The sequence below is a fragment of the Episyrphus balteatus genome, chromosome 4, assembly GCF_945859705.1.
Source record: "Episyrphus balteatus chromosome 4, idEpiBalt1.1, whole genome shotgun sequence".
NCBI classification, from domain to species: Eukaryota; Metazoa; Arthropoda; class Insecta; order Diptera; family Syrphidae; genus Episyrphus; species Episyrphus balteatus.
In genome coordinates, this window is record NC_079137.1 from 81645690 (window position 1) to 81667677 (window position 21988).

At 31.0% G+C, this 21988-nt stretch overlaps 1 protein-coding gene across 3 annotated transcripts; it reads left to right on the forward strand.

The window, feature by feature from the left end:
• The first annotated feature begins 2532 nt into the window (after positions 1-2532).
• Positions 2533-15826, forward strand: LOC129918210 (FHIP family protein GJ17503). Of its 3 annotated transcripts, none has more exons than XM_055998608.1 (8): positions 2533-3539; positions 8762-9237; positions 9307-9703; positions 10148-10345; positions 10417-11215; positions 11281-11778; positions 12064-12102; positions 15361-15826. In XM_055998608.1, the coding sequence occupies exons 1-8, from the start codon at positions 3288-3290 to the stop codon at positions 15771-15773; spliced, it is 3072 nt and encodes a 1023-aa protein (XP_055854583.1). In that variant the 5' UTR covers positions 2533-3287; the 3' UTR covers positions 15774-15826. The 3 variants fall into 3 exon arrangements, with proteins under 3 accessions (XP_055854583.1, XP_055854584.1, XP_055854585.1); XM_055998609.1 differs by having other exon boundaries at positions 10172-10345; XM_055998610.1 differs by lacking the exon at positions 12064-12102.
• Positions 15827-21988: the final 6162 nt, after the last annotated feature.

The window sequence follows — 21988 nt, forward strand, 5'->3', positions numbered from 1 at the left end:
TAGCTTTTTGTCGTAAGTGCACAGAAAACGTGCACATACGACAAAAATTATCACATACTACAATTTTTTCATACAAATCTATGTTTCTCTTCGTTCGGTAAATAATAGTCGTATGTGCTGTATTTGCAACACATACAACAATATTTTACTGGAATTTCAGTAAACGTTTGTCGTATGTCCCATAAGGAAATACACTGACGAGTGTAATTTCAGTTGCAATCAAGATGTCGAGCAGGTCGGACGAGTCGACCTGCACCAAGTTTATCCGAGGACCTTTATGCTCTATTTTATGCATACAAAATGCATAATGATTTTATTAATTTAGCATACGTAACGAAATATTGGAAGATGAATTCTTTGATGCCGATCCTATAGATTCCCCCAATGTTTCATATCCAGTGACAATGAAAACTTGGCCCTACGAAATTTGTATGAAGCTTTTATCGTGCTATCTTAAAGGCTTGGCCACACCGGAGGGTACATGCGGTAGCGGTACGGGTAAATTTATGAAAAAAATTCCACATCTGAACGTTGATGTATCAGTTTGGAATTTTTTTCATACAAGTACCCGTACCGCTACCGCATGTGCCCTTCGGTGTGACCAAGCCTTAAAACTGTAATAATAATTTTAATTCAACTTGAATAGTAATGCCGACTTTTCACGAGTCGATTTTAGCCCCACGATATGTCGGTCGACTAGGATTTTTCTATGGGGATTGTCACTTTAGTCGCCTGCGACTTACGTTCACACGGGTCGAAAAGCTTCACCGCACGTGAAAAATCGACTCGTGAAAAGTCCCCCTAACTTAAATTTAGTAAACTGTGATCTCATTAATTCTAAAATTGCTTTAAAAATAATGTACCTATTATTTTTTGTTTCTATTTATGTGATTTTATCTTTAGGAAAGAATTTTTTGTGAAGTCAATAACCCATAGTAATATACCTACCCGAATTTAGCGAAACCTCGATTTTAACAAAAAATAAAACATACATTTCACTTCCAAATTAAAAAAGTTCTATCATTTTATAGGTGAACTGCTTCTAAACCAATTGTTTAGAAGTTACATAGATGCAGGTATGTTATTTCACCATTGATGTTTTTGTTAAAATCGAAATTTGCTAAACTCGGGTTATTACCAAGAGCCAATATGATTTTAAAAAGTTAATAAATTAACGTTAGTTATTTGTTTTTCGCATTGAATTTGACATCTATTTGTCGTATGTCGTAAACAAGTGTCGAATAAAACTTTGCTTATTTTTGTCGTATGTGTCATCAATTTGTCGTATGTGTTTGGCTAACAAATAGTTTCTGTGAAAACGTACCATACGACATCGGCATATTGGAGAAAATTGACTATTATTTTTTTCTGGATTGGAATATTGAAATAATTCTACCATAATTCAATAGACAAATATTTTCTGTATATGTCATGATATTTTTTAAAAAATTCACCGTACAGTTTTCGAGAAAAAAAAAATCTGAACTTTAATTGCGTTTTCCCAAAAGTAGCCGAATGTAACATACGACATTATTTTATTGAGGCGACGATATTTTGAAATTGTGGGTTTGAATATTTGTATATGTTTTATTCCAGTTCACTTTTCAAAGGTAGCTATATTTACCACTTAATTAACATATGTTGTAACGTAGTTATACTATTAAGGCCCAACTATTATATATAATAGTCGGAAGAGTGCGTACGTTGACGTACGAAAATTCCCAAATATATGCAAATCAAATGTCACAGCCATAATAGTGGATTGCTTGGCTTCGTTCAGTTTTGTTTTCGGATGTAAACTCAATTTCCTTTCTCAATTAACGTCCGCAATTTAAAACGTGTTTGTTCTATTTATTTTTACATAAAATTTTGTAAGTCTGAAAAGATATGAAACATGAATTCTCGAAACCAAAAACAACTTGACATAATAATGCTTCCGTTCTGTTAAAACAATTATGGGTAAAGTGCCTGGCTACACGGTGATTTTTCAATCGCCTAAGCAGTGAGTTTGTTGGCAAGAGGGATGAAGAGTGAAGGGGGAAGATGCTCACGAAGGGAACTGAATTTTCTGAGGGCAGTACAGTTCCATTGCTAAATTTTTCCTCTTTTTGACATTTTTTCCTAGAAAATGTAAAAGTGGAACGTGATTGGGCACAACAGTGTGTAGCCACCGCATGTGATTTTTCAATCGATTGAAAAATCACTGTGTAGCCAGGCACAAACGGATGCATTTGACAATCGGAAAGAAACGGTTCGTTCGGTTTTGACATTAGCTTCCGTTCCCGTCCGTCTATTATTGTTGGGTCTTAACTTGATCGACATACTGGACACAAAATAACCTTCACCGCTTTTTTGACAATACAAGATATTTTTTATATATTTGTTAAATATAAGTTAAGTGTAATCTGGGCCTTATATTATTTTTTTTTATAGCAAAGTGAAAGTACTAGTAGAGACAAAAAAAAAGAAAAAAAAAAAACGCCATAATTTATAGGAAAAAAACTGACAGCCACGAAGATAAGTGGGCAAAGAAAATAGCAAATTCGTTTTTATAATTCATATCGAAAATGTTACTCATAAAATAAATCTTTCAAATAGAACAAAATCTATCCAAAATTGCCAATAAAATGAATATCCAATAAACAAATATAATAAATAAACTATTCAATAAATTACTAAAAGTGCAGTTAATTCGAATGGAAAACAATATATTTGTAAATTTATATTTTTCACTTATGCTAGCCAACAACTACATAAGGCAAAAAAGTACTATTCACTAGCAGAAGCAGCCAGTGAGCCATCATCAGTAAACACAGTGCAAGTGTACAAAAAAAGAAGAAAAAAAATTATCATTAATTTATATTTTCTGATATATTTTATGTGTTTTAATATCTTCTGTCCTCTGCGCTGTAGAAATAAAAACATAGTTTAAACAAATGAAATGTTGATCAGTTTTCAAGAAAAAAAAAACAAAAATAATTGATAAAGTTATTATAATCTCGTAAGCGTAGTTTTTTTTGTTTGTTTTATTTTTTAATATTTAGAATTGCCAAGAGAGTGAGTCGAGTCATACTCCGCCCCCGCTTCTAGAGTTTCCCAACATCAATTTTTTTTTTCAATTTTATCTTTTTATGGTACAACGAATGTACCATCGCCAATCGACTGTTATTTTGTTTCCATCATCGGTTAATTTGCGCATATTTAATGAGCTGCATTCCGAAATAGAAATAGACTAAAAGCATTTATTGAAAATAAAATAAAAAATCGACGAAGAACGACGACGGGAAATGAGTTGGCTGCGTTCCAGCCCTTTGCGGCAGAGTCTAACACGAAATGGGAGCAGTTCATCTGCAACAACGGCCACAGCATCGATATCCAGCGGCGGCAATGGTGGCAACAACAGCCTCTCCACAACATCATTATCTAGCCTAAATAAGCAGCGGCCCATCGACACAGCAACAGACTGTGATCCAAGAGCGTGCTATGATAGTTTTTGCAAGCATTGGCAGCAAGCGTACGAGATAATACAAAGGGCGGACGTAAGTGTTGTAAATTGTTTTTCCATTTTCATTTTCAATATATAGAAAAAATTGTAATTTGCTTCTTCTAAATAAAGATAGGAAGTTGCAAAACGGTTTTTTTCGAGTTTTGCTGTTTTTTTGTTTTTTGTTTCTTGTTTTCAAATCAACGACAATTCTGCTGATGAGGTCGATTTGATAATTGTTCTAATCTTTAATCTTTCGAGTTATTTATAGTTGAGAATACATAGATAATGAATAGTTGCAATTGCATAAAAAAAGGTACAAATGTATAATGCCTTTATGCAGTTAGTAAAAATGACTAAAACACTTAAGAGATAGCTAAGTACCTATTTGAACTTAGGTCTACGAAGATAATAACTATTAGGTGAATTTGTTGTGTTTTTTATCAGGCTTTAAATGAGTAACATCTCATAATGTAAAATATAGTAGGTATATACAAAAAGTTTTCTTTAATAATAGGCCAGATAACGGCGATTGGGGGAAAAATTAAGGTCTGGGGTCCCATTCTTCCCGACATAATTAAAAAATAATGTTCAGATATAGACGACCCAAAAACGCAAATAAGTAATATGAGAACAAGCAGTTAAACTGTTAACGCCTTATTTATCAAAAACACTCACTAGGGTTGCCAACTTTTTTAAGAAGGAATACAGTATATTTGTTTTATTTGTTTTTTATGTTGAACTTTATATGTAATTATTTTATTTATTACCTTCTTTGTTTTGCTTCTTTTAGTTCAGATTATTAAAAACGCATCTTTTTACTTTATTTCAATGGTAATTTATTTTTTATTTCAAATTATTTGTTAATATAATTTATTAAAACGCATATTGTAATTTTTAGACCCTGAAGATGAGGCAAGTAAGACCTCGAAATATATAGGCAAAAAAAATAAATAATTTTCTAAAGTAAAAAGATGCGTTTTTAATAATCTGAACTAAAAGAAGCAAAACAAAGAAGGTAATAAATAAAATAACAGTATATTTGATTTCAGGGACGAAAAAAAAGAGTACATTTTAAAAAAGAAGAGTACCATTCATTTCAAGTCTTGAAAATGAATTTTTTGGTACTTCTTGCAGTATATAACAATATTTTTGTTATTTTTAAAATATGTGTAGGTATAACTCTAAACGGTGAAATTCAAAATTCATATAAATTAAGAGCTCATTTTTGATCAATTTCAATGCAGCTCTATTCCTCTCAGCTAACCACTTCATATTCATGACCCAAAATACTCTCTCAGTGAATGCTGAAGTTGTAAGAACAGATAGTATATAGCTCACAATTTTTGCAGTTACCAATATAATTCATCGAAATAAAAAGAAATAAGAAGCTTATCTCAAACATAAATACCTTGATTTTGTACAAGAAAAAATTTAATGTTTTGAGGTCTTAAACAAAACAAAGTAAAATAGAGAACAAAATTTGAATTAAAAATAAATTAAACTAATATTTCTGAAAAAGTAAAAAATCCTTTAAACATTTTTCTTTAATTAATATTTAAAACCGTTTTTTGTAATAAAAATCAAGATATTAATATTCTATAAATTTTTTTATTTCGATGAATTATATTGAAAACAGCAAAAGTTGCACCAGTTCAAACATTGGAAAATCAAGAAAAATAGCATCAGTTGCGTTTCATATTTAAGTTTAATTTTTTGAAAAAAGCTTGCTCCTTCCTTTAAATCAATTTCATTCCAAAACAGAATTTAAAAAATTAAATTTTAAGTCTGACGATGTTTATGTGGTGTTTTTCTTAGCCTTAAGTTAAAAAAGAGTATTTTGACGTACTCTATCAGAGTTATAGATTATAGAGTACACATACGTGAAATAGAGTACAATACTCTTTTTTAGAGTACGGTTGGCAACCCTAACACTCACATGCATAACGACTAATTTCAGCCAAAAAAAAATAGAACCTGAAACAAGTCCGCGCTTCCAATAAGCAAATATATTGTATATCCTAATACCTTTTGGCCAACGCTGTACTAAGGTATTAGGGCATTCGTTATTTAAGGGTTTTTTCTCATTTGAAATACATGTGTTTTATTTTTTTTCGCGTTTAATTGATTATCTTACTCAGTAGCATCGAATATATTTGAAAATAAGTAATAAGTGATTTATCAATTAGTGTCTTTATATGATTTTTTTTTAAATTTAACATGTAGAGAACAAAATTTAACCATCGTGGGGCGCCATCTAGCGTCGAAATAAAAATCTTCAAAAATTATGGGGTTTTTGTTTATAATTTTGAAATAGTTTTTCCACTTAGGAACTTGATTCTCCAAAAAACCCTTAAATAAAGAATGCCCTAATAGATACACTTCGCGTCACTTGAATAGAAACAACATTTTTTCTTTAGAAAATAGCGATTGGCGCTTTGGTGAGGTAACTTAGTAGATTTTTGGTTTTGCATTTTCAAAAAGAAACTTTTAACAAACAATGTTGTAAAAACAAAAAACCCAAAACAGAAACCGTATGGCTTCTAGTTGCGTTTTTTCGCATTACCTCACAAAAAACAGTGTTTTTTTTGCGTCACTTGAATAGAAACAAGCTCTTAAATTAGATAAAAATGATGAAAAATCATGGACAACACTAATTTTAGTAAAGCAGTCTTAAACTTTGACATTATTTGCACATTATAACCAATTATGGGCTACGAGCTACCATTAGGCATCACAGAAAATGCATAAATAGCAGCTAACATTGGAAATGCACTTGCACTATGAAAAATCGCGAAAGATATTGGAAAATTTACCAAATTTGTATAGAATATTTTTGAAATATCGTAAACTAGTGATTGAATAAAAAAATAAGACAGGTGAGACCCAAATCAAGAGCAGAGAAAAAAATAATTTAAAAACTAGCAGCAATTTCCTTCACTTTGCCGCTAAAATCGGTCAAAAACGTGGTGTTAGTGCGATGGTAATGTGTTGGTTTGTTCCATCATGGAAGTTATAAAAGGTGCACAGCATTTAAAAAGCCTCAAAATGCAAAATAACAACATTTTAAGTTCTACTAAGATTACAAAAAAGTTAACTATTTTATAGTCGCATTCGAACTGAAAAGTAGTGAGGTAAAGAGTGGTTTTTTAAAGGAAAACATACCAACTCAGATGGACCACGTTAATATTAGCCCTATTTCATTGGTTTATAAAAGAATAACCTTTATCGCATCGCCAATAAAGGGCACTAAAATGTGTTATAGTAATACGCTTTGTTTTTATGATGTGCAATAGCAAAATTGAAGCTTCACGCTTCAAAAACAGATGCTAACTTTTACAAAGAAATAATGGTAGAAGCTCTTGGCAGGTTTAGGAACGTGGAAGAACAACCGTCTTAGAGATTGCACAAGGATAGTTCAAGAAAAAACAACGCAATAAAAACAAAACAGATGCATTCCGGATAAAAACGAAAGTTTATTTCAATTATTCAATCCTTAAATTGTAGAAAATGTCATTTTCTTAATTTGTAAGAAGTTACCAAACACTTTTATCACTTTCTCCAATTAGGTCCACGATTGTGTACAGTAGAAGTGCATTTTCAATGTTAAGTTCTATTTATGCATTTTCTGTGGTGCCTATTGGTAGCTCGTAGCTCATAATTGGTTATAATGTGCAAATAATGTCAAAGCTTAATATTGCCTTACTATAATTAGTGTTTTCCATGATTTTTCATCATTTTTATCTAATTTAAGAGCTTGTTTCTATTCAAGTGACGCAAAAAAAACACTGTTTTTTGTGAGGTAATGCGAAAAAACGCAACTAGAAGCCATACGGTTTCTGTTTTGGGTTTTTTGTTTTTACAACATTGTTTGTTAAAAGTTCCTCTTTGAAAATGCAAAACCAAAAATCTACTAAGTTACCTCACCAAAGCGCCAATCGCTATTTTCTTAAGAAAAAATGTTGTTTCTATTCAAGTGACGCGAAGTGTATGTATGTAGCGTTTGTTTTGATTGCTATTCGCGCGATTATTCAGCTTGAAAATAAAATAATTTCCTCTTTTCAATATTTACATTTTTTTTTGTTCAAAAAGATATTCCAGATACGGATATCTCAGATAGCCTATCCTAAAGGTGATTTCTTTTATTAAGATAACCTTTTAGAAACAAAAATGCAGAACTTTTTTTTTAAATAATTTATTGAAAAGAGTAAAGTTAGTTACTTTGTAAAAAATTTTTAATAAATAACAAACAAAAATTTGAATAAGAAATTAATTTTCGAAATATTTAATGATTTTTAATTTTTATTAAAATCGTTTCGATTGGTTCCACTCAAGAATTTATTCATTCCATACAAAAGAATTTATATTAAAAACAATTATCGTTCCATAAGCTAAGATTTGTCTAAAAAATTATACCTGCATTTTTCAAATCAAAGCGGTAGGAGCCGTTTTTGAGAAAATCAAACCTTATTAATTAAAAAAAAAAAAAAAAACACTGTACAGTTTCCAAACACCTTTCAAAAATACCCAGTTTAAAGTGAATCGATCTCTCCGTTTAGGCTGTTACTGTTAATTAAAATTCAATTGATTCGGGTGACAAGGAAAACTAGTTGATTGATTAACTTTTTATATCCGATTGAACTAAAAATTTCAAATATAAAGCATTCCAATGGCGATTAAAATTAATTTTTAACAAATGTTTATGTTTATTTATTTCACAGGTAACAATATTAATTAATGTATACCTATGGCATACAAAATATAATGATTTATATAAATTTATTATAAATCTTAAGTTTAATTCGCGTATATTTTTTCGAATTAAGTTCACCATAATTTTGATGATCTATCAGTGAGTGAGTGAGTGAGTCAGTCAGTTACGGTTTTTGCGATTTTTGGAGCCCTATATCTACTCATCGTAAGTAGCTGAAATTTTGTGAGGAGCTTGGTTTTTACCAGCTTAACAAATCAATTTCAGCAAAAAAAAAAAACCTGAACTTGGCTGGGCACTACCGTGTCCCTTGATTTAGTTTGAAATTGAGAAGTTTTAACTTTGCCAATACTTATTTGTTGACTTAAATCCTTGGACCTTTTATCTTCAGATGCCCATTCATTAAAGGCTTTTTTTTAGTACTGACCGGGTAGTTCTTATGTACAACAAAAAATATACTTCTTAAATATATAAGTTTAATTTTAAGATAAATTATCTCAACTCAGCACTTAAAATCTTTAATAATTACTTTACTTATATTTTTGTCTGCATTTTTTTTTTCATAGAATCAAAAGGCACCAACACACGATGATGTTCTTGGGGTCGTTTCTCATCTGGATTACATGGTAACACTACTTCTTGTAGAACTTCATCACTGCAATAAAATATCGCTGCCAAGTGCAAATTCAAATCCTCCAGCGCCATGTTTGGAGTTTTTACTAAGTGAAAATTTACTGGACAAATTATACGAATGGGGAATAATAACAGGACGTTATTCCAATGCAGTTCGTTTAGAACAACTTAAGCTCTATGAATTGCTAGTTAGCCATTCAAGACATCAACTTTTATGTCACGAACCATTCTTGCGACCGCTATTAAAAATTCTTGATTCAAGTCAAGGAGAAATATTCCCTCCTGATTTAGAAAAAAGATTAGTTATTCTATTGAACCAATTGTGTGTTGTTCTAATGCAAAATGTTCATCTATTGGATTTGTTCTTTTTTTCCTCAGAACAGCACAAACAGGGACAATATAGTACAAAGTAAGAATCTTTTAATTTTGTGTATTAAATGAATGAATTTAATTTTTTGTTTGAATTTTTTTTTTGCAGCTTTATTATATTTTCACTTCTAATACCGTATGTACATCGAGAGGGTAGTCTTGGTCATCAGGCACGTGATGCACTCCTCCTGTGCATGGCACTCTCTCAAAAAAACTCAAACATTGGAACATACATTGCACAATACTCGTCCATGTGCCCATTACTGGTTACCGGTCTGGGAGGTCTCTATTCACGATTGCCAAATTCAATAGAGATCAATACAAGTGACTGGCATCGTATTACGCCCGATGATGTCACCGAAATACCTGAACTTACACTTTTTATGAATGCATTGGAATTTTGCAATGCAGTCGTTCAAGTGGCACACGATTTGATAAAGAATCAATTATTGGATTTTATGTATCAAGGTTTTATTGTACCTGTATTAGGACCAGCGATATTGCAGGTAAATGCTTTGAACATATTTAGAAATATGTCTTTCGATTAATTTGTGGTGTGGGAAGTCTAATGTTTTTTTGTCCTTATTGTCTTTTTTTCGTTGTTTTTTGTATTTTGTATCTGTGGGCGGGCATGGGATCTATTTATTGAAAACACACTTTTTGTGTTTTATTTCTAAGTTAAAAGTTAAATTTGTCTATTTTTCTTTTTTGTATTTCTCGTCTGAACTTTTCTACGTCAAAAACATGTTACTCAAAAAAAAAAAAAAACCTGCAATCTGTACACAAGAACTCAAATACGCTCATTTCTTTCGCTCTACTTTTAATGCTTTCTTAGTTTTCTTTTTTGTTTTTGAACAACAACAAAAAAAAAGAAAAAGCTTACTTTATTTTTCTTGAGTTTTGATTCCACTAACCACACCAGGGAAACAATCGAAAATTACACTTTACAGACATTCAAAGGCAAACATTTGCAGACAAACGTCGAGTCACAAATTTCAGCAATGTCCTACTTGGATTTAATCCTGCGGTCCGTGACCGAACCTGGGCTATTACGAGCTTTTGTTAAATTTCTATTGGATGAAGAAAAATTCGATGGTCAACGGATTATAGACACACTTATTGAGAGGCTAAGTGCCAGTGATTCAAATGTAAGAAATTATTCATAGAAAAAAAAAAAACAGAAATCAACTTATCTAATCTTTTTTGATATTTAAATAAGCTATGCATGGTGGCAATGTCATTGTTTGAAACTCTACTGAGTCTACACTGTGAAGACATCATGCTGGAATTATTATTAAAATACTTGCTACCTGGCAAGCATGTTCCAATATCATATCGTCACAAAATCAACAAAATCGATCCATACACAAACACTTCTGACTTTTTCCTCGATCTTACTCCCGAAGTAATGAAACGGGCCAGAGAACTTAAGCATAAGCCAAGTTCGATGGAAGGAACATCTACCAATGATTCACCTTCCAGACAATCAATGAGCAAAACAATTGGAGCAAATTGGAATTATTATGGTCTACATACAGGCGACACATTGTACTCAAATTATCATGCGTATTTGTTTGACGCACACTACAAAATTGCACAATCTCGGGCTGCCTGCAATAGATGGGCAAATACGTACAAGTATCAAAAGTGGCCACCTAGGCAAAAAGCTAATGGCCAAACAATTGAACGAATCAATGAGATGGTGAGAAATTTTTTCAGTGAGTTTAGTTGCAGTCCGCTGCAATATATAGGCGATGCATCGAATGCATTGCTTGACAGTGATAAAAACAAATACGATAGTTTGCAATCGATTGGAGAGTCTAGTGGATATGAATCATTTAAATGGCGACCGGATGACGATCATGATAGTGGTGAAGTAGTTGCAGTTGCGCTGGAAGTTGATGCCGATAGTGGGACAAAGGTGAAAGCAACTTGGAGGTTAACAAGCCGCAGAGATTTGGTAATAACTGATTTGGATTTCTCAGAAGATTTGTTTGCTCAAGGGACAGTCACATTGGGTAAATTTTGTATACATTTTTTATTGATTTTTGGTAAATGTTAAAAATTTAAATATTTATATTAGGTCCATTTTTGAATGCTGTCTGGGGAAAATTGCAAACTTTTACCAGCAATACTCTGTATGTTAACCTTCATCTAACAGGGCTTATTACACGACTAGCTTTGTACCCGTTGCCTCTTACACAATCTGTCTTACTACGACCAGATATTGTGACAACCTCAGATACACCTTCTTTTCATCAAGTTTTGCGTATTCTTAAACAGCAAATCGATGCTGAACTACCAGTTACAGAAGATTCCCTTGAAATAATCGATGTAGCACGATCATATCTGATTGATCGTGAGTTTAGATTAATCAATGCTCGTAAAGTTGTCAGCGATAGCGGAATGAAAAATGGTCAGCGTAATAGTTTACAGCCGACATCGACTTTTGCTAACATATCGTCATCATCACCGGTCCAAGTGACACCGTCGTCATCATATGACCCTTTTAGACGGGCAGACAATAAGCGTAAAAGCTTCACAACATCGATCTCCAATATGTTTGGTCGTAAACCAAATGGTAAGTAAAAAGCTTAATTCATATCTTTTCATTTTCATTTTTGTTTGTTTTTCATTTTTATATTTTCACTACCTAAATATAATTTTTGTTTGGGTGGTGGGACAATAATATACAACAACAACACTCATAAGAATATAATTTTGTTTGTAGTTTATTGGAAATTGATAATATATTTTTTTGTTTATTCTAATTTCATACATAAATTTGTATCACACTCGTTCTTTTGGAGAAAAATTAAGTAAAAATAAAAAAAAATTATTATTTTCTTCTTTTTTTTTTAATCAGCTTCATCTGGCTTATCACAAATATACGCATTCTTCACTGGTAAATATTTCACAAAGAAATTAAAACAAATAATACAACAAAATCCCTAATCGTAGTATTTGCTTTAGATGATTTTTTTTTCTAATTTATTCAGTTGGTTTATATGGAGTAGTAGATTGAATGTAGTTTGTTCTTTTATTTTTCCTATGTGTTTTTCCTCCTTTTGTTTAATAGTTCTTTTTTGTATATTTACTTACTTTTTCAATTGAAATTCAATTATGCATCTGTTATGGTTTTTAATATTTAATGTTTCTTTTTTTTCAAGTACCTAATTAATATTTATTGAATTGTTTAAATTGAATGTTTGATAAACACCCTGTTGCTGTATAGACTTCACTTTGATTAAAAAAAAAATCATTTGTGCAATTCACACGTGGTAGAAGTGAAACCTTAAAAAATCATTTTTCTTGCAAAAGAAAATCGAAAAAGTCTACCTTTTTTTATTCTATCACCTTTAAATCCACCCACCTATAATAAATTTTATATCACCCAAAAGCTTATTGTTTCAGCTCAAAATATTTATATCGACCATGTCTATACAACATCCACAAAAAGAGCTAGAATTTTTTGAACCCAATAAATTTTTTCATAAAAAAAGTACAAAAATCAATCTTTTTTCTCCCATTAAATCTATTTTTTTTTAAATGACAACCTATGATAAAATATCATCTGAAAGCTTATTTCACTTTTTAAAAGACGTATCAATCATATTTCTACCATGCCTACAAAAAAAGTAAGATTTTTTTAAATCCAACCATGTCGATATTTCAAACTGAGATAACGGTACTTCCTACACTGGTGGCTGGTCATCGGCAACAGATCTCCACAGGTGTTTTGAGGTATTATTAAATTTTTTTCAATTTAAGATTGTGTAACTTGTAGAGCACCTACCGTTATGTGTGATATATCAAATAAAAGGTTATGTTATCAGCATGCGTATTAAAGTTAAATAAAATTTGTTTATGCACTAGATCTAAAGATATAACGTGTGTAGAAAAAGAACATCTTTGTACCGTTATCTCAGAATTTTGCATATGAAATTAATTGAAATTTTGTACAATTATAGTTTATTCAATTATCTATCTACAGTGCAAATTTCATTCATCTATCTATTAAAACAAAAAAGTTATAACAAGTTGAAGTCGTGTCGCGTTTTCGTTTCATCTTGTTTCAAATCACTACGATACTAAAGAAGTTTTCACTTCAAAAATTTTTTTAGAATAATTTTAGTGGTGGATACAATTTTTGAAATTTTGTTTAAACCATGTGTTCTTCTGTTCTTTTTTTTATTTTGTTTTTTTCTTTTTAATTGTAACATGAACTCTTGCAAAAAACTGGCACCGATCACTAAACATAGGGGTTGTAAGAATATTGAACACATAATCGGAAGGGGTCAAAGACATACATGTAAAATTATACAAAAACTCTTTACAAAAAGTTCTATCGAAGTTTTTGAATGAACAATAACTTGTGTGTGTTAGCACCAAATTTATAAGCTAGATTTATAGCTATTTCACGAGAGCCAACCCGATCCCCAGACTCCTCTTAGAGTAGCTAAGTCGGTTATGTTATAAAAGGAGTCTAATGATCGGGTTGGTCCTCGTGAAATAGCTATAACTCCAGCAACCTTCAATTTAATTTGATTTCACAGGTAGCATGACTGCGTGTATGAAAAAGCCATACACATAAGCTCTATCTTAAGAAAAAGTAAGTCACGTTTTCAAGAGTACCTGCTTTTAAAGCAGTTTGTATAATAGTTTAAGCCACTTTACGGCTAAGGGAGTTAAACTTTTTGAGTCGGCGATATTATTTAGTTTGGTTTAGTTTCACCCTTTATTATTATGAAGTAATCATGCAAACTCCGCAGCATGCTCACAAAGCGATCATCGTATACTGTTTGGAGCCTCTCATTAAAGTCATACTACACTGTTTAGAGTGGGGAGTCATTAGAAAGCATAGGTATCGTCTTTATGCAGTCAACAGCAATTTAGACTATTCTCCCCCATTGAGCTTGTGAGTTTTAAGTTTTTGCTTTCTAACCGAAGTTTTACTTGCGGGGCCCTAAAATCGAAATTTTGGACCCAGTTTCATTATGAAGATAATAAGACGTTAAATAATTTTAAGGCACAAAGCATAAAATCTCAAATGGACCAAGGCTATAAAATCTTGATGTCGCTGAAATTTGTAGCAGTATTCCTGTGCAGTAAAGCATAGTTTCAGATCTAGATGGTATTCCAACAATTCTATTAAAAAAAAATTAAGAAATTCATTAGCTCTGCCCCTTCTCTTTTTGTTCGAGATATCCATCAAATTAGGAAAATTTCCTTGTGTATGGAATAAATCATTTCTAACTCAAATTAAAACAAAAGTGCTAAAACATTGATAACAAATTATAGACCTATTCAACATTCAAGGTTTTTCGTGATATTTTAATATTCGCTGACGATATGAAGCTTTTCAAAATAAATAAAACTCTAGACAGGATCACATTCTCTAACCAGACGAAAAAAAGGTTGGAAAAAACGGTCTTTCATCCGGTTAAATGACAAACAATTGCTTTTTCTAGGAAACGAGTCCCAAGTGTTTGTAGTTATCAAAAAAGTTTAGTCATATGGGACAGATTGTATAAGCCTGGTCAAAATTTACATTAAAACATTTTTAAGAAGTACATAAATTAATTAATCAATTCAAACACAAAATTTCTTAAAATTTGTATTTTTGTCTGTTTTCTTTTTCCTTTTTTTTTTAATTATAAACTTAATCTCTAAAAACTCAACTTTTATATCACGTACATGCCTAAGAACTTACCATTTCAAAACAAATGGAATTTTATATGTTTCTTATTTAAAATCTTTCCAAAGTAAACTAAACTTTTCTATTCTGCGTTTGATACTAAATCATCACTGTAAATACAGTCGACTCCTTCTAAGTCGAACTTTTTCACCATTTTTAATGAACAATTTTTAAGAAAAAATATTAAATAAATCCCTCTAACTCGAATTTCCCTCTAACTCGAACCGATTTTCGAGTCCCGTGAAAGTTCGACTTAGAAGAGTCGACTGCACTCGTATAATACCTTTGCACCCTTGCTAAGTTAACAATATTACCTAACTACCTTTTGTCTTGCAGCTTTTTCATAAATCCTTTTTTTTAAGCTTTTAACGTTCGCATCATCGCCCTGCATGCTTGGATACTATTTTATTTATTTATCCTAATATTTGTATCCTAATATTTTAATTTAATTAATTTCCAATATAGGTTCAACTTTCTCAAATGCTGCTCAGTCCCTAAGTTCTTCTACTCATTCCTTAGCCTCTCAATCCCAATCTAATTCCATATCCTCGAATCAAATGAACAGTATTCCATTGCGGGAGTCTACCCCAACTAGTGGCTCAACAACCCCAAACACAGGAGGATCTAACAACAATTCAAATGCAACAATATCAAATTCATTAATACCATCGACAATTGGTGGAAATAATATGGAGCCAGCATCGCTTGATTCGATTTCTTCTATGTCATCGACAATGGGTGCAATTGCTAATTCAAGTGGAACCGAACGCACTCGTGATCTATCTCTGTGTGCTGTACTCCTCGATGAGTGGCTTAAAGAACTTTCGGCAATATCCCAGGAACAATCTATTGTAATGATCAGCGATACTAATCTGTGATGTATGAAAATATTTCAGAAACGTTTTCAAAATCAATTGGACAGGGGATAAAACACAGCAAAGGAGTGGATGCGAGGAGGTCATTATATTTTGTCCATTTGCGTCCCAAAAAAAAAAATTGTGGCAATATTTACATTTTTTTGTTTAACAAAAAAAATTATATATACATATTGTACATGTATTTCAAAAGTGACATGCATACATAAATAATATAAGGATATTATTAATGACTTTAAAAAAACACATAAAATAGCCTTATGGACAATTATGAAATATACATAATTCCTTAAAAAAATATGATTTCGATCAAAATATAAAACAGTACTAAACACATTTGGTAACAGTGCAGCCCTTTAAACAATGCTTCATTCTTATCAAAGCCAAAAGAACAAACTCGATAGGAAATCAATCATTGCAAAATCACCGTTAAACCCATTTGCGAAATTTGAACACGATTGCTCCAAATGATTCCTCATTTCTTCAAAAAGTGAGACTGAATATAAAAATGAAAAGCAAAAACTCTCTTCTCCATTTCAATTCTGAATCCGCTCAAATTCACTAATACATTTATGTAGAAATTCAAACGTCCAACAAAATTTCCTGGTAAAATGAAATCCATTTTTATTTGATTATTCACTAAACCAACCAATCGAAAACGACAATAAAATTACAGAATTGAGTGGCAGTGGATTTCAAAATGAGTGACTTTTTGAGTGAAACCAAACGAAATCGATATCAGTGTGATATTAAATGGTTTTCACTCAATTTTGATCCCGAGTTAACTCAAAGTGACTTCAATAGTGTTCATCAACTTAATTATTTTTTAATAACTCCGAGTTAACTTAGAGTTAAATTTCGCATTCAAAAACAATTTTTTTTCAACAAGCAAATGGTCCTTTTAAGATAAAAAATTGTTTATTTTTGTTGGCAATATTATAGTTGTGCCTTAACTCTGCTTTGAATTTGTTTGATATTTAAAAAAAAAACGGTGTTTTAACCAATATCTCAGAAAATGATCTTGTATCAGAAATTTAATACGAATCTTTTTGATAAGAATATAAATCATCTCTTTTTTGTATTATAAATACAAGTTTTAAAATATTAAGCTCCAATAAGTATGATTTTTTGTCACATTTGAAATACATGTGCAATGGTTTTTTTCTTTCTTTCTTTAATATGTACAGTTTTACTATGTATTTTTAAATTTTTACTCCTAGAAAAAGTTAAGATAAATTATAAAGAAAATAACAAAATTTTTTTGACTAGAAGTGAATTAAAATACAAAATCATGTTTTTCTTTTTTTTTTTAAATATATTTCGTTATCTTGGTTAAACCGATATTTTATCTATGTAATTCAGATCCCTTAATTTATAACCCCCTGTTTATATCGTTTGTTATATTTTATAATATTATATTGTATTGTGTAAATTAAAAAAAAAAAAACGGAAAGCACTTGTAAAATAAATTTTATAAATGAGTAAATATTTTATAATTAACAAAAACAAAAAAATTTTAAACTTTAAGCAAAAAAAGTTAATCAAATACCTAAGTTTTAATAGAAATTTTTAAACTTACAACTAGTGCCTATTCCGAGCTTGAAATATATATATATATATATTTTGTAAATTACTATGTATTTTTTGAATGAATAGATTTGAAATGAAAAAGAACTAAAAACAAACAAGCCAATTATAAACAAATCGAGTGTTCGTTCAAGCCTAGATAAACTTGTACTATTTTTTTTTTTTTAATTTCAATTAAATTTAAATATTATATTTTCCTTTTTTGTTGGCATAATTAGTATACATTTTACTAAATATACATACTTTCATAGATGTTGCATATTCTAGACGGATACAATGACCTTAATGCAGCAAAATGAGTTGATTTTATACATGTTTACACCTTATATTTACAAAGAATCGAAATTTATTTTTGATTTATCAATCTCTATTTAAGACAAAATGATATTGGCTAAAATAAAATTGAGACAAAAAAGAATAACGTGTATATCAATTCTTGATACTGTACTTGAGTACAGTTTGAAGTAAGTACGATACTGGAAAAGGAGACTAATATATTTTGATTTCGACTAAAATTCTATATCATTATCAGTTGGATATCGAAAAAACACTTGCCTTTTTTATATTTGCATATCACTTATTTATTCATTCCACGGTCACGTTCGAGCAGTTATTATAGCCGTCTTTTATTGGTAACTCAGTTCTTAGCTCAGAAAAATTTTGCACGGAAAACAAAATAATTGTTAAGGATAAACAAAAGATTTTTATTTGTTGGTTTACAGAAAATTTCTTTTATATACATAAAAAAAAATTCTTATATATTTTTGATTCTTCAACAAAAAAAAAATTATTAATAACACGGTGTAACACTCAAAAAATACGCGGGCGGAGACCAATCAGGTTTTGTAGAGCTAGTCGCACTGAATACGAAACGGTATTTAAAAATCCCCTAACACCCCCAAAATCTGGAGTTACGGGCAAAAAACGGTTTTTTGGACCTTCGCCCATTGAAAAAATTCTAGCTTCGACAATTTTTTACCCATTTTCGATTTTTTTACAGTTTCTGATAGAAGATAAATATACCTTTTTAACAATGTATAAAACATGTAACTCGGTTAAACCACTTAGAATTTATAAGATGTCAAAGTTCAAAAATTCAATTTTTTTTGTCATTTGCCCAACTTCGGCATCAATTTAAAGTATATGTTTTCAAAACAACATGCTATTTAAAAAATATATTCTAAAACTATATCTATTTTCCAATTGATCGAAGTATTTTTTATGAAAATCACTTCAATATTGGCTTAGAAAAAAAAAATTTTCGATTTCAACCCAGATACAGAAATTCGAACTTTTAGGTATAGAACAAAAATGTTGTTTCGGCACGTAGTAGGATAAGTTGGGCGCCAGGATTTGATGAAGGGTTTTTGTAGAGGAGCTGAATACAAACATTTTTTTTCTTTGGGAGGGGGGTCTATCTCCCCCCGTTTAGGTGGGAGGGGCATTTTTCTAAAAAAAATTATCAAAATAAAAAAAAATTATTAAAAAACAACGGCAACACTTACAGTAATAAATGATACCATTTCCAAAAGGCAAAATTGTGCATTTGATTCTAATTTTTAAATCAATATAATATTACCAATAGTTTTTGAAATAATCGATTTCAAAGTTAAAAATAGGGGAACAAATTTTTTTTAAAACTCATTTTATACTATTTTTGTCCAGACTGTGAATTTTAGTAAATAAGTTACTTAGACAGAAAATTGCCTCAATTAATTCCTTATCGAACAGTGAAAACTATATGTTTCTATGTCTTCTAGTTTTTGAGAAAATTGAAAAATAAAAAAAAATAAAAACAAAAAATATTTTGAAAAAAGAAAAATCTGATAAAATAATTTTTCAATTTTCCCAAAAACTAGAAGACATAGAAACATATAGTTTTCACGGTTCGATAAGGAATCAATTGAGGCAGTTTTCTGTCTAAGTAATTTATTTACTAAAATTCGCAGTCTGGACAAAAATAGTATAAAATGAGTTTTAAAAAAAATTTGTTCCCCTATTTTTAACTTTGAAATCGATTATTTCAAAAACTATTGGTAATATTATATTGATTTAAAAATTAGAATCAAATGCACAATTTTGCCTTTTGGAAATGGTATCATTTATTACTGTAAGTGTTGCCGTTGTTTTTTAATAATTTTTTTTTATTTTGATAATTTTTTTTAGAAAAATGCCCCTCCCACCTAAACGGGGGGAGATAGACCCCCCTCCCAAAGAAAAAAAATGTTTGTATTCAGCTCCTCTACAAAAACCCTTCATCAAATCCTGGCGCCCAACTTATCCTACTACGTGCCGAAACAACATTTTTGTTCTATACCTAAAAGTTCGAATTTCTGTATCTGGGTTGAAATCGAAAATTTTTTTTTTCTAAGCCAATATTGAAGTGATTTTCATAAAAAATACTTCGATCAATTGGGAAATAGATATAGTTTTAGAATATATTTTTTAAATAGCATGTTGTTTTGAAAACATATACTTTAAATTGATGCCGAAGTTGGGCAAATGACAAAAAAAATTGAATTTTTGAACTTTGACATCTTATAAATTCTAAGTGGTTTAACCGAGTTACATGTTTTATACATTGTTAAAAAGGTATATTTATCTTCTATCAGAAACTGTAAAAAAATCGAAAATGGGTAAAAAATTGTCGAAGCTAGAATTTTTTCAATGGGCGAAGGTCCAAAAAACCGTTTTTTGCCCGTAACTCCAGATTTTGGGGGTGTTAGGGGATTTTTAAATACCGTTTCGTATTCAGTGCGACTAGCTCTACAAAACCTGATAGGTCTCCGCCCGCGTATATTTTAAAACCTCATTTTTGTAACACCGTGTAATATATAGAAGTAATGTTTGTTGTTGTTCACAGCATAAAATGTTTACTCTGTAAAATACTGAGTACCAATAAAATACGGCTTATAATGTTAATATTCGACCTTATCACGAATTAAATTTTTATCAAAGATTTGTTACGAACCACGAAAATAAAGATCACAAAATACGTTTTTATCAACAATTTATATGAAAATTTCCATTACGAACGGATTCTGTGATTCGTAACAAATGTCCGATACGATTGGAATACACGATAAGGCCGATTTTACCGGTAACCTGTTTTAAGCAATTCCTAGCGGTTACTTAAGAAAGAGATTTAAACAAAAATGAAGACGTACTGATAGGGAGAGTCAAACAAAAAATTGTTTGTAGTTCGAAGATTTAATGGGTCATCAAATTGCAAATCCACATATCTTGCCTCTAAAGAACTATTGCAAGTCTTCACCTCAGAGAATTTTCAATATGGAGAGCTTGGGCAACTCCAAACGTGGAGGCACTAATTTCAATGAGCTTCTCCATTTCATTTTCATTTGATGGCTGCCAACAAAGAAAACGAACGTGTTTTGACTCGCATCACACATTGAAAATGGATAAGCATCCCGAGCATCCTCTTTTAATGCACATTAGAGTTACAGTTTATTAATTGCTGATTTCAAGAAAATCGTGAACAAAAACAACTTAAATCGTTGTTAAGTTTCATTTTTCGTATGTTTCCATACTAAACTATAATCTAGAGCAGCGTCTAAAATCTTTCTAATCACTTCCCTCCTTTGGTATATGCAACTAATTGTTGATGTGCCTAAGAGTAATGGAGAAAAACTTGAAAGAGTCGGATAACAATAATCATACTTAATGGCGCTAGTAAGGGCCAGCCTCGGATCAGGAATTTAACCCACCGATTTCGGCGGATTAGCTGCGGGTCAACTTCGGTTCAAGCATGGATGTGGCTATTTTTACATATGTGGACCTTGCCACCGATTCCAGAAGACAAAAGTTGCTGATCCACGGATTAAATGTTTGTACAACTGGCCCTAAAAATGCTAAGTCTATTCATATGGCCGCTATCGGTCCCTGATCTATCAAACGAATAAAGTCAATATAAAAATAGATATTCCTAGGAAAAAGCTCTTAACTGACGTTTATCTGACTATTGAAGAATTGGCCCTAAGCACCCCATACAAATAGAATAAAGGAGTCTGATGATCGGATTGGCATCCGTGAAACAGTGCTGTAACTCTAGCCATAAACACTTGGTGGTAGCACCTTCAAGATGTTGTTGTTGTTCAAAGATTTGAACCGTTATTGTTTATTTTTCTATCAACTGACCTAAAATAGTGCGTCACTAATTTCTTGTGATCTCGACGGACAATTTAGAGTCAGAGTTAGGAGTCAGGTTACCTTAGGGCTTACTTTGGTATAAGAGAAGTTGCGGGTGGCACGCTTGTGGTTGCACGGCTAAGCTCGTGGAAAATGGGTGTGGTTCTTGCCACTCCTCAAAATACCTCCTGCTCTACTAAACAAAATTAGATCGTGCCGATAGAAAAGTAAAAGGAAAGTGGGAAAGGAAAAAGAAAGAGGATGTGAATTATAAAAGGAAAAAAAAATTACAAAAAAAACTATTGCTTCAGTAAATTTCATTAATTAAAATCTAACCTAAAACTAGCCTAAAATACCTTACACGCTACGCCGTAAAACTAAATTCCTAAGTAAAATACCTAACCATCAACAATATACTCTAACAAACCTAATCTAATGTCGTTTTCTATTTACTTTTGAGATTTTTGTGTAAAAATCTCATGTTG

What these genes read in the sequence shown, in the direction of transcription:
- LOC129918210 (XM_055998608.1), top strand. Translation starts at nt 3,288, where the DNA reads ATGAGTTGGCTGCGTTCCAGCCCTTTGCGGCAGAGTCTAACACGAAAT. An exon ending in TAGGACCAGCGATATTGCAG is followed by an intron (nt 9,704 to 10,147) that starts GTAAATGCTTTG and finishes TACACTTTACAG; the next exon opens with ACATTCAAAGGCAAACATTT. An exon ending in TCAAGGGACAGTCACATTGG is followed by an intron (nt 11,216 to 11,280) that starts GTAAATTTTGTA and finishes TATTTATATTAG; the next exon opens with GTCCATTTTTGAATGCTGTC.